Source organism: Typopeltis vanoorti, chromosome 20, assembly GCF_054136105.1.
Source record: "Typopeltis vanoorti isolate ZY-2024b chromosome 20, IOZ_Tvanoo_1.0, whole genome shotgun sequence".
NCBI lineage: Eukaryota > Metazoa > Arthropoda > Arachnida > Uropygi > Thelyphonidae > Typopeltis > Typopeltis vanoorti.
This window is the reverse complement of record NC_143568.1, coordinates 15,928,169-15,940,279: the sequence shown is the minus strand read 5'-3', so window position 1 is coordinate 15,940,279 and position 12,111 is coordinate 15,928,169. Positions and strand designations below refer to the sequence as shown.

Here is a 12,111-nt window from a genome sequence, read left to right as displayed (position 1 = left end):
TTCTTCATTTTGTTTTATTTTATCTGGATATTGGTTAATTCTTTGTTCATATAGCCATTGTATATTTGTGTCATTTAACAGTCTAGTTTTATAAACAAATGTTTTAAATTTTCTTTCTGTTCTTGTTACGTTTAGCCATTTAGGTGATAACCTTAATTTTATTTTAACGAGGAAGTAGTCACTTCTTATTTCATATCCTCTGTGAACTCTAACATCTAACGAAAACTTTGATGTCTTTAAGATAAAATAATCTAATATTGATTTCCATCCTTTTGCTGCCCAAGTATATTTATGTATTATGTTTATAGAAAGAATTCATTATTTTTAGGTTATTATAAACTACAAAGTCAATCAATTTTTTACCATTTCTGTTTAGAGTATGTTCTCCATATATTCCTATATTTTTATTAATCTTCATGTTTCCAATTCTTGCATTTAAGTCTCTTGATAAAATTACATAATAATTTTTATTTATTTTATTATATATACAGTAAAACCCCGAAGTTACGCAGTAGGTGAGACCAACAAAAAGCGTGTAAGTGGAATTTGCATAACTCAGAGTATAATTTTGCATGTAATTTATATATACAAACATACAATTGGGACAAAAGGTTTACAAAAACACCTATATTTTTTAAGAAATATAATCATAATTGTAGTTTTTCGTACATAAAAAAAGAAAGTTATTTCGATGTCGATGGTTTCATAAAATCTAATAGATTCGTCTGACGGCATAATATCTTCCATCTTTTTTCAAAGAACAATAAGATCAACCAACCAAGCTGTCGAATAATGACGTTCATGATATCTTTTTCTTGTCACGCGAAATTTCTTCATAGCAAGCTAATGATTTTTTTATTCCTTACCTTGTGGCTACAATTCGTTCCTCGTTAGAATCTATGTCCTCCAAAATTGGTAAACCTTTCTTTTATGATTGTTCTTACTGTGGATTCCTGTAGATCAAACTTCTTTGCTAGCTCACAAATTTTCATTCCGCCTTCAAAATCCTTAATAACGTTGAGTTTTGTTTCCAAAGTCAATGTTTTTCTTTTCTTGTTAACTGTAGAAGAATTGGACTTGCTTCTTTTGGACGACATTATTATTTTTTATGTGATAAAATTTTTATCAAGAACATAACATTAAATAATCACAAGGTTTGTAGACTATAAAAATCATGTATGAATGGAGACTGCACGAAACACGTCAGTGCTTGTTCACAGCATGTGCGACACTGGCGAATGCGGCTGGCGCCTGAAAGATACAACTAGTGGTGAGGCGGGATGGGAATACGTACATATAAGAAACCGCGTAACTCTGGATTCAAGTAAGTCAGGGTGGCATAAGTCGGGGTATGACTATTTTGTAGCTGATTATAAAATTCAATATTATCCTGTTCTCTTCCTTCTTCTGGGGCATATAAACCAATTATTGTTAAATAACCTCTATTTTTATTGTAGCTTATATTATTCTTTCATTCCATAATATATATATATATATATATATATACCCATGATTATTTTATATCAAGTAAGCAAACAATGTTTGCCTCTGAAACTTTAAAAGATATAAAAGTGAATAAGCACCTACAGAAATATATAAACTGTCAGCAGGTTGCCTTTTTAGATGCTATTTAAAAACAATCTCTACCCATGAGATCACATACAAGTTTTTTCATAAGAATTCAGTTATGAAAAATAACTTTTCAGTATGAGTTACCAGAACATCCGCTTATACCATCTCAGATGAGAACCCAAACAGTTGAGCTGACAATGAAATCTTTAATGAAAAGCAAATAACAAAAAGGTGAATAAATAAGTGGATACATTGTTAACGTTTGTTTTTAAGAAGTGCAATGTTAAAGCAGTATTTTAAATATTATTTTAAAAAGTCACTCCCACCCACAAAAGATTAGCAAGTTACTAATTTAGTACCACAAATAGATCAAAGATTAGATAATCCAGAAACTCCTCTCCATAGCTAAAACATAATTTTTTTTTTCCTTTCTCTCTTTTAAAAGCTACTTAATGTTTCCAATATGCAGAGGGCAATGATCTCATGCAGGACAATAAAATTCACATACCATCTACTAATTTTTAACACTTTTATTGTTTAAATTCAAAAGGCTTCAATTATTTAAATATAATTACTAAATTATTAACATTTCACAATTAATCAATTACAGAAGTAATTTAAGCTGTTTTCTACTCCATTATTTTCCGATTCAGCAGCATTTCAAAACTATAATACTGAGCATTTTATTTTTTTTTTTGTCTATGCAATAATGATGAATACTAGTTGGTAATAAATGTTGTAATTAAACAGTAAAATTTAGAAGTAATTTGGCAGGATATAATAAAAACTGTCACTCACAGTGATCATGGAACCATTTCTTTGATGTACAGTTCCACATCTATTATCTGTTGTCACATCTGAAGTGGATAAAACAGACTAAAAAACAATTTTCATTAATTACACACTAACAAATTCATTATAAATTTCTAAAAACAAATTATATCATCTAGTGCAGGGGTTCTCAATCTTTTCTAGTGGTGTATCACTATATTTAATTCAAGATATTAGATGTACCAGTAAAGCAATTGCTCACATACCACCAGTGGGCACCATAGGTTGAGAATCCCTGATCTAGTGGATTTTAATAAATAAGGTTATAATTTAGCTCAAAATATTTATTCTATAAATATAATAATGATTACTATTTAAGTATTATATACAATTACAGGTATTACTTAGCTATTCTGGATATTCTTACCTTATTTACTTCTTGGTCGATATTCCTTTTGCATTCCTAATAAAAATAATGAACTCAACTGTAAACTTGGTGTGGTAAATATTCTTATTAATCTATTCAGAATTTAACTGAAACAAATCTTATTTCCAACTCTTTCAAGTTCACGTATAAAATACTTAAAACAGACTGCCTTTCAGAATGTTCTCCAACTAAGCCATTTCACTAGCTTGCAAGGAGAATCTACATATAACTGTCTGAATTACATGAAAGAACATTGATTAAATGTTGCTATAGAAATCACAACTGTATCCCTTAGTTACTTTGTTTACATACTTTGAACAAACAGGAGAATACATGTGAAGGGTATATAATGTTCTCCAACTCCTTTTGAAGTGGTAACTGAAATAATCACTAAAGCATTTTAAAAAATGCTTTTAAGGCATCTCCTTTATAGTTATAATCTTAAATTACACTTCAAGAGAAACAAAAATAAATGCAACAATTATTAGATCAATATATCAGCATAATAACTTGTCAGCGTTCTAATTCAAATTTGCATTTTTAAAGATAATAACTTAACTTCTTGTTTTTTAAACATAAATTATTTTTAAGTTTGCAATATAATTATATTTTATTAATACTAATGTATAAATCTGCTGTCCACTTTTCTTTTTATTAATAAATCTGTCGCGAGTAGCATTTCAAAAACCAATAACTCCTCAAAATTTCAAACAAATTAGAATGAGAAAGTAATACTTCAAAAGATTAAACAAATAACTTTTTTTGTTGTTGGGACCATACTTGAGAGGTTGATTGGTCAACCTATAGTACCGTGCATGGAAAGATTATTGGGAAACAAGGAACTTGTTCATATTGAATTTGAAGGCCTATGTATTCCTTAGGAAACATGGTAGGGAAAGGCTGTTCCTGATACAGCAACAGTAGGAATGAAGGAGGAGGAAGAGAAACTTGTTCTATAGGTATGGAGTTTGACTGCGAAAGGATGTTGGGTCATAGCTACATATGTTTCAATGCATTTGGTAGAGAGAGAGAGGAACTGATGAACACATACCATGGAAATATTTATAGATGATGCATGCAGTAGACACTAGACACCTGTGTGAGAGTGGTTGGAGCGAGTTGTTAAGAGATGAGTCAATTAGTCTAACTGCTCTCTTCTGTATATCTAATCCTAAATTAAATTTAGACAAATGAATGCTGATCACCATGTAACACTAAAGGAAAAGAATCCTAAATTAAAATTTCAACAAGGTTTTTTTTAAATAACCAGAATAACTTGAAAGACAGTGTCACATGTCCATTCAAAATAATGAAAAATTCTGAATGTGTGCATGCATGCATGTAATAATCAGCCAACAGCATGATAGCTGGTACTAGACATGTAAGTATGAACTGTCACATTTTTTCTAAGGATGTTCATGCACAACTTGAGGTGTATCAAAAGTGGGCAAACAACCTAATACATCCATTGCACCATGCCTGCAATGATCAATGGCATGGCAGCAAGCTGAAATACTGCTTGGGCAATTCAGGACAACTCACATCTTGTCAGAGAGCAGGAGCCAAAGCAATGTGAGACTAACCAGAATTCTCCATTTCTGGATGTAGATATTCATGTCACACCACACAGCAGCAGGGCACTGACCAGCTAAACAAAAAGCAGTTAGACAAAAAGAAAAGTAGATAAAGAATATATGAAGAAAATAATAACATATGAAAAATTAATGGGGCTAATGTCATTAGTAGGTGCCCCACATGGTGGGATGACAATCAAGTTTTTGTTTGATTGCAGAATTAAAAAATTCCCATGCAGGCAAGATGTTTTCTCAACAGGTGAGAGTGATTATCTAGTCAACTTGAAAGGGTGGGGATGAAGAAGCATGAAAAGTCTCATGCAGAAAGGAGTGTGTGTGTATGGTATGATTATAAGAAACTTGAAAACCATCTTGAAGCAGTAAATTGGATGGAAGAAATGATACTACTTCTTTCAGAAGTAGTACACAGGATCTAATTAAGAAATATTTGCTAGCAGCAATGAAAAATTGTGCACTTTGAATGAGAATGTTAAAAAATTTTGAAATAAAATGAATGACAAGAACACCAAGCAGAAACTGCCAATAAAAGAGGTTCAATATATTATTATTACGGGCAACTCCAAGGAGTCCCTAGACTCATCGAGGGAGGCCCTAAACATCATGTCAAGAACAACTATTCAACATCCACACAGTATCTATCATACTTTGCCTTGAACTCATTCATAGTCACGACACCCACAACAGACTCTGGCAGCTTATTCCACTCATTCACCACTCTCCAAGTAAAAAACCTAGTTCTAACACCCTTGCTAACCATACTCTTGCCCAGTTTCCATGGATGGCCCCTAGAAACCCTCCCACCACCAGTCCTGTTCTGAAAAATATCCTCTGAATTAATATTATAGAAACCCTTCAGTAATTTCAATGTCTCAATCATATCACCCCTTTTCCGCCTATCAACCAACTTCTGCAACCCACAAATCTTCAACCTGTTCTCATAACGTTCATTCCATAGACCTGCTATCATCTTGGTCACTCGCCTCTGGATCCTCTCCTCCACCTCATCATCAAGAAGAAACCCTGGTACCCAGATCTGAGTAGAGTAATCAAGATGGGATCTTATCAAAGCTCGATACGGAGGAACAATAACATGCTTGTCTCTGCTCATCAAAGTATTCTTCAGTAACCAAGTGATTTGATGAGCTGATTTAGCCACTTTTGCAATGTTCTCCCTAAACTTCAACTCCCTATCCACCAACACTCCCAAATCCCTGGCCTCGGTCAATCTTCTGGAGTACAGTTCCACCAATGTGGTATACCACTGCTAATCTTTTCACCCCAAAATGCATAACCTTACACTTTGCCACATTAAATTGACATCCATTCTCCTTAGCCCAGTCCTCCAATCTATCCAAATCATCCTGCAAAATTTTGACATCATATGCATTCACTATATAAAGAGAGAAGTAGAAAGTAGCTACATGAAGAATATGAGGCTCAAGCTGGGAAACTAACTAGTATAATAATAGAGGAACAATTAGAATATGAGAGAAGTCTAGTACTATAGACCAAGGAAAATCCCAAGGAATTCTTTGATTATATGGTTGGCAGGAGGAGATATGATGACCTTGCTAGATAGAGAAAATGAGCTCTCAGATGACCAATGTAGATGGCATATTAGAGCTCTTTAATAACTATAAAACTGTTCATCCGGATGGGTGGTTGGTTGGTTTGAATTTTGCATATGACACTGTGCCAAATGTTAATGCAGTGCAGCATGGAAGGTAAAAATAAACAGGTAGTTAAATCAATAAAATCTTATGCATGAGCAAAAATTATATAAAAAAAATAAATAAGATTGAAAAATAATATAGATCCTTAATCCACCCATGGTACTAACATACAACATTTACATTTTGTAAATATTGTCCCACTCACAAAACATTTACAACATTTTGTGGACTGTGGATGGGAATCACATAAAAAATAAAGTTGAACAATGTAGTATATATATAAATAAAAAAAAAAACACATTTATGATATCTGCCTGTGTGTTGCTCAGCAGAAGTAGCACATGATAAATGCTGCTCTTGAAGAAAATGGTGGCATTCCACAAGGATACAACATAAGTTTTATAGTACTTACATGTAGATAGGTCACTAGCTCTCGGTGTAAAAAGATACGTATAAGACAACTAACCGTAGCTGAGATTAACAAGAACATCTTGCTCTTTATGATTCATATTTGCATGAAACTACCAATACTTAATTTCAAGCCTGTGCAATTTATACCATGATGATTGCCACTGGGAATGCTCAAGTGTGAAAGATAGGTAACTGGGAGGAGACCTCCACGTAGCCCTTTCAGGAATACAGAGAACCAAACTTCGCTTTTCATCATATGCAATCCTCACCTTGTTAGTAGGTATCTACCTGGATACTGAATGAACAAGGATATGCTTACAATTTGGAGCTTAACCAACAAAACTGTATTGTGTATTGGCCTAAACTAAAAGAAAATGATGGTATAACAAAATGAAATGCCATGCCAGCTGGGGCATTACTATGTTAAACAAGGGCTTCCCTATTTTCATTAGATAACCAAGGAAAACATGAAAAGTCAGCTACAGGAACAAACTTAAGCATAATCACAGGAATTCGAGATAGGCACCCATCAAAAAGTACCACTTTGATATAACTGGTGTTAAAGAAACAAAGAAAACAAAAACAGGCGAGATTCTTCTTAAATAATAATTACAAGATGTTGTATTTATACAATAATCAACAGGGAAAGAAAAAAGTAGCTACGATATTCAACACTAAAGATGAAATTAATCTTAAATATAAGGGAATTCAAGTAGTGTGATGTGGACAAACATCAAAATAAGTAGAAAATGAGACTTAGATGTGCCTATTGTTCTATACAATGTTCTATTATAGAAGAAATAGAGGAATTCTTCAAGTCATTAGCACATATAGCTGAATTAAAAATAAAAAATCTGCCTTATTGGAGAAATAAACAGAAGAGTCGTAAATGAATACCAGAAATGTAGAAATGTTTTGGAAAAATTTGAAGAAAAAAATAAATAAATACAAAAAATAAAAAATGTATCATTGGCTAAGTTAATGTTGACAGCAATATCTTCAAGATAGTTCTGGAAACAAGAATATACAAAAGATTTGAAACAGGAGGTGATCACCATTTAGTTTTTAGCAGGGATAAAAATAATACCATATTAAAAAGAAAATATGTAAGAAAGCTTCAAAAATAATCAAGGCAGAATAGCTCCAACAAATATTATTGAAGAAAAATGAAATCATGATAGACTCTCTCTCATGATTTCATTTTTTCAAAATCAAACCTAAGTATACCAACTTAGGGTGGAGACAGAGACCATCTACACTAATGCCATCTACCACGCACCACCACCACTAGTATTTTCACAGACAATCACAAACATCCATGCCCACGGGATTTGAACTTGCAGCCTTTTGGCTGGAAAGCAGATATGCTAACCACCCGGCAAACCAAGCCAGCTAATTAGAAGATAAATATCAGAAAGGTGGCAAAACGTTCTTCAGACTATTGAAAAAAAGCTTAGAAATGGAGCAAAGAGCACTATAAAAGGAACCAATGATTATAAATCTGACATAAAAACTCAAGATATTCTAGATGTTTGGAGTAATCACTTTGAATGACTGATAAATAAAAGTAATGACAGGACAGTGCTGAAAAAGATTGAAGAATGCAGTCAAGTAGGCAATATCAATATTTAAAGTCATCAAAAACCAGAAATGTTAAAAGCTCGAGTAGATTATATTTGACCAGAAATGTTCAGATATTGAAGTATAAAAAGGTTTATAGTGGCTGCATTGCATAATTCAGAAGGCATGGTCAGGAGGTCAAATTTCAGATGATTGAAGCAGAGCTATCATAGTACCCATCTATAATAGGGAAATAAAACAATGTGAGAATTATAGAAGAACTTGCCTATTGAGTGTTCAAGGTAAGATTTATGCATTTATAATTGAGAAGAGGCTAAGGAAAAACAATGGAAGAGAAACTTGAACAAGTTAGGATCAGGCCAAATGGGGTTGTTAGAATTAAATTTTCACCTTGGGATAAATAGTTGAGAAATCGTGGGAATATAATAAGGTAAGTTTTGTAGATCTGGAATTTACAGATCTACAAAACTATATATATATATATATATACCAAGAGAAAAGCTGTTTAAAACTATATATATCTACCCTATATATATAAAATGATAAGCCTTTTTAAGTCACGTCTGTATGTCATGATTTTTGAAACGTTTTGAAACTCAGGGGCTACCTGAGTGTTGAGTCATCAGAATTCGAGGAGAACCAGCCTACCAGTCAGGAACATGGGGGTTGGGCGTTGTAGCCCCCCTAGTATATATATATATATATATATATGTAGAAAATTTTTTACATTGGGTATATACTATGTTTAAGATACCAAGCAATTTTATAAGTTAGGTTTTAATCCTTTTTCCCAAGTAAGCAAACAGACAAGTAAGTCAAGTTTGCACCCTCACGTAGTGCAAGTCTGAGGCAACTCGTAGTAAAGGTGGAGTAAGATCCGATCACTTTCCTTAGTATTTTCCCCTCATGCAAAGCACATCCCCCTTGCGGAGATGTATGATGTTTTGCATTAAAGGCAAGGGGTCACTACCCAGACCGGTTTCGACCTTGATGTCTCGTCAGTGGAGTCTCTGAGGAGACCTCAATAAAGGTCGAAACCGGTCTGGGTAGTGACCCATGGCCTTTAATGCATAGCATCGTACATCTGTGCAAGGGGATGTGGTTCGCATTAGGGGAAAATACTAAGGAAAGTGATCGGAACTTACTCCACCTTTACCACGAGTTGCCTCAGACTTGCACTACGTGCAGGCGCAAACTTGACTTACTTGTCTGTTTGCTTACTTGAGAAAAAGGATTAAAACCTAGCTTATAAAATTGCTTGGTATCTTAGACATAGTATATACCCAAGGTAAAAAACTTTTTACATCTTACTCTCATCCTGAGATTTTTATTTAATACGATCAAAGCACCTTGTGGCAACTTGTTTAGGTAAAATTCATAAACTCTGCATCACTTCAACCTTGGCATTTTTAGGTCTGGCTCCCACTGACGAGACCTCAATAAAGGTCGAAACTGGTCTGGGTAGTGACCCCTTGCCTTTAATGCAAAGCATCATACATCTCTGCAAGGGAATGTGTTTTGCATGAGAGGAAAATACTAAGGAAAGTGATCGGATCTTACTCCACCTTTACGAGTTGTCTCAGACTTGCACTACAAGCAGGCACAAACTTGACTTACTTGTCTGTTAGTTTACTTGGGAAAAAGGATTAAAACCTAGCTTATAAAATTGCTTGGCATCTTAAACATATATATAACAACTATGTAAGATATATATATATATATATACATATATATATATACATATATACACACACACACACACACACACACACACACACACAATGTGCCTGTTAAGTAATGAGACAATTATATCAAAACAAAGAACAATATTTGGAATTATCAATTACACAGATTCAAAATAATCTTTCTCCAACTCCACATAATGCTTACATCTGTCAAGCAAGTGTTCAAAGGCATGGTGGAAATCCTGAACGGGAACCTCCTTTACAGGGGCGAATTCTCCATGCTTGCTATGCTTGCTGTGCAAGCTCATTAATTGAGAAAGAATATTTAATAAGTTTAGTTTAATCCTTTATCCAAGTGTGAGCAAACAAAGTTTGCACCTGAAAGTATCTTCAGGACTGGGGTAAGGTAGTGCAACACCTGGAAACTCATTGCAAAGGTGGAGCAAGATAACATCACTCCTATCTCAGTATCTCCCATAATGCAAAACACATCTCCTTGCGGATATGTATAATTTTATGCATTAAGGACATTATGCATTATTTGACAACTCCTATAGGTAGAGATGACCTTGCTAATGCTTCTGCCTGGTATCTCCACTTCTGGGCCTGGCTCCCACTGAAGAGCCACCTCAATAAAGGTAAAAACTAGTCTGCGTAGTGGCCCTTCCCTTAATGCATAGCATTACACATATCTGCAAGGAGATGTGCTTTGCATTATGGGAGATACTGAGATAGGAGTGATGAGAGCTTTCCCCACCTTTGCAATGAGTTGCCTGGTGTTGCACTACCTTACCCCAGTCCTGAAGATACTTTCAGGCGCAAACTTTGTTTGCTCACACTTGGATAAAGGATTAAACTAAACTTATTATAGTCTAACCAAGTGAAAAATAAACTCTCAACATCTTTCTCTGAATCCGGAGTAATTTAATAATAAGGTTGCACACCCATTGGCAACTCCTATAGGTTAGGATGACCTCTCATTGCTTCTGCCTTTGTATCTCCACTACTGGGCCTGGCTCCCACTGACGAGACCTCAATAAAGGTCGAAACTGGTATGGGTAGTGGCCTTTGCCTTAATGCATAGCATTACACATATCTGCAAGGAGATGTGCTTTGCATTATGGGAGATACTGAGATAGGAGTGATGAGATCTTTCTCCACCTTTGCAACAAGTTGCCTGGTGTTGTAATACCTTACCCCAGTCCTGAAGATACTTTCAGGCGCAAACTTTGTTTGCTCACGGTTGGATAAAGGATTAAACTAAACTTATTATAGTCTAACCAAGTGAAAAATAAACTCTCAACAGAAAGAATATTTATTTGTTAATAAATGCATGCATTTATAAGCATTCCATTTATGCTTTTATTTTTGTAGACAGAAGACGTCTTAAGCTTGCAATAATTCAGCTTTGCGTTGTGCATCGAAGGCCGATGCTTGCTCGTCTAGTCGAAGCTACCTTGGCTTGCTCGGTTGTAGGAGCATCCATGTCCTTGCTGCAGCACTGTGATTTCATGTGCTGCGCATAGCCAGTTCCGCTCCCTTCACGTCGTCTTAAACACAGGCCATACGCAATCAAAGTAGCTCTAGCCAGTGAGCTTCAGCCAGCCTTTATAAATGTGCGTGTTGCTTGGGAAAATTAAGTTATAACCAACTTTTTATGACGATGTTATTGACCAGTTCATAAAGAACCATAGGGTAGAATTTGTATTCAAGTAGCTAAATTGAAAAAGATAGAATATCATTTGTAAAATAAATGTTGTATTTGTATGATTAAATGTACATAAATGTCTAAATATAGTTTTAAATGGTCAGTAATTCATTATTCTGCTAATCAGACTTCAATCACATTTCTCACTCCCTGAATGATAACAAGAGCAAGCGTGAATTTTAAGACCAGCATTCGCCCCTACTCCTTTAGTTGTATTGGATGTACTAAATGTCTCTCTGAGGCACTCACCTTTCAAGGCACACTTCATCTTTGGGAAGAGGAAAAAGTCTGCAGAAGCCAAATCTGGCAAATGGGGGGGGGGGGGAGGTTCGATCAGACAGATAGACTTTGAAGCCAGAAACTGCTTCACACGCAATAGGTTTCTGTTGTCATGCCAATTGTTGTTGTGGAATGGTTCTTTACTGACATGTCATATGTGAGCATACAGATGTTGCATTACTCCTAAATAATACTGACCATGCACTGTGCTGCTCTCAGGAACAAATTTGTGGTGGATAATTCCATCTGCGTTGAAAAAAAAAATGATGACTACTGTCTTGACACGTGATTTTTGCATCCTGGCTTTCATCTCTCGAGGAGATAATGTTCCACACCATTCCATTCTCCAGTGTTTTGTTTCAGATCAAAATGAATATACTAAGTTTTCATCATCGTGATAATTCTTTGC

General features: G+C 34.7%; 1 protein-coding gene across 7 annotated transcripts in view; it reads right to left on the bottom strand.

Moving 5' to 3' along the window:
- Positions 1-12,111, bottom strand: part of LOC150095252 (uncharacterized) — a 542,725-nt gene that overhangs the window by 425,524 nt on the left and 105,090 nt on the right. For 4 of the 7 annotated variants that reach the window (XM_090410526.1, XM_090410528.1, XM_090410529.1 and 1 more), the window contains 2 exons: positions 2,771-2,806; positions 2,371-2,448 (listed from right to left, as the gene is read on the bottom strand). In XM_090410526.1, coding sequence (XP_090266652.1) covers positions 2,371-2,448; positions 2,771-2,806 — 114 coding nt within the window. The remainder of the gene's footprint in view (positions 1-2,370; positions 2,449-2,770; positions 2,807-12,111) is intronic. The other 3 variants (XM_090410531.1, XM_090410530.1, XM_090410532.1) reach the window with 1 other exon arrangement.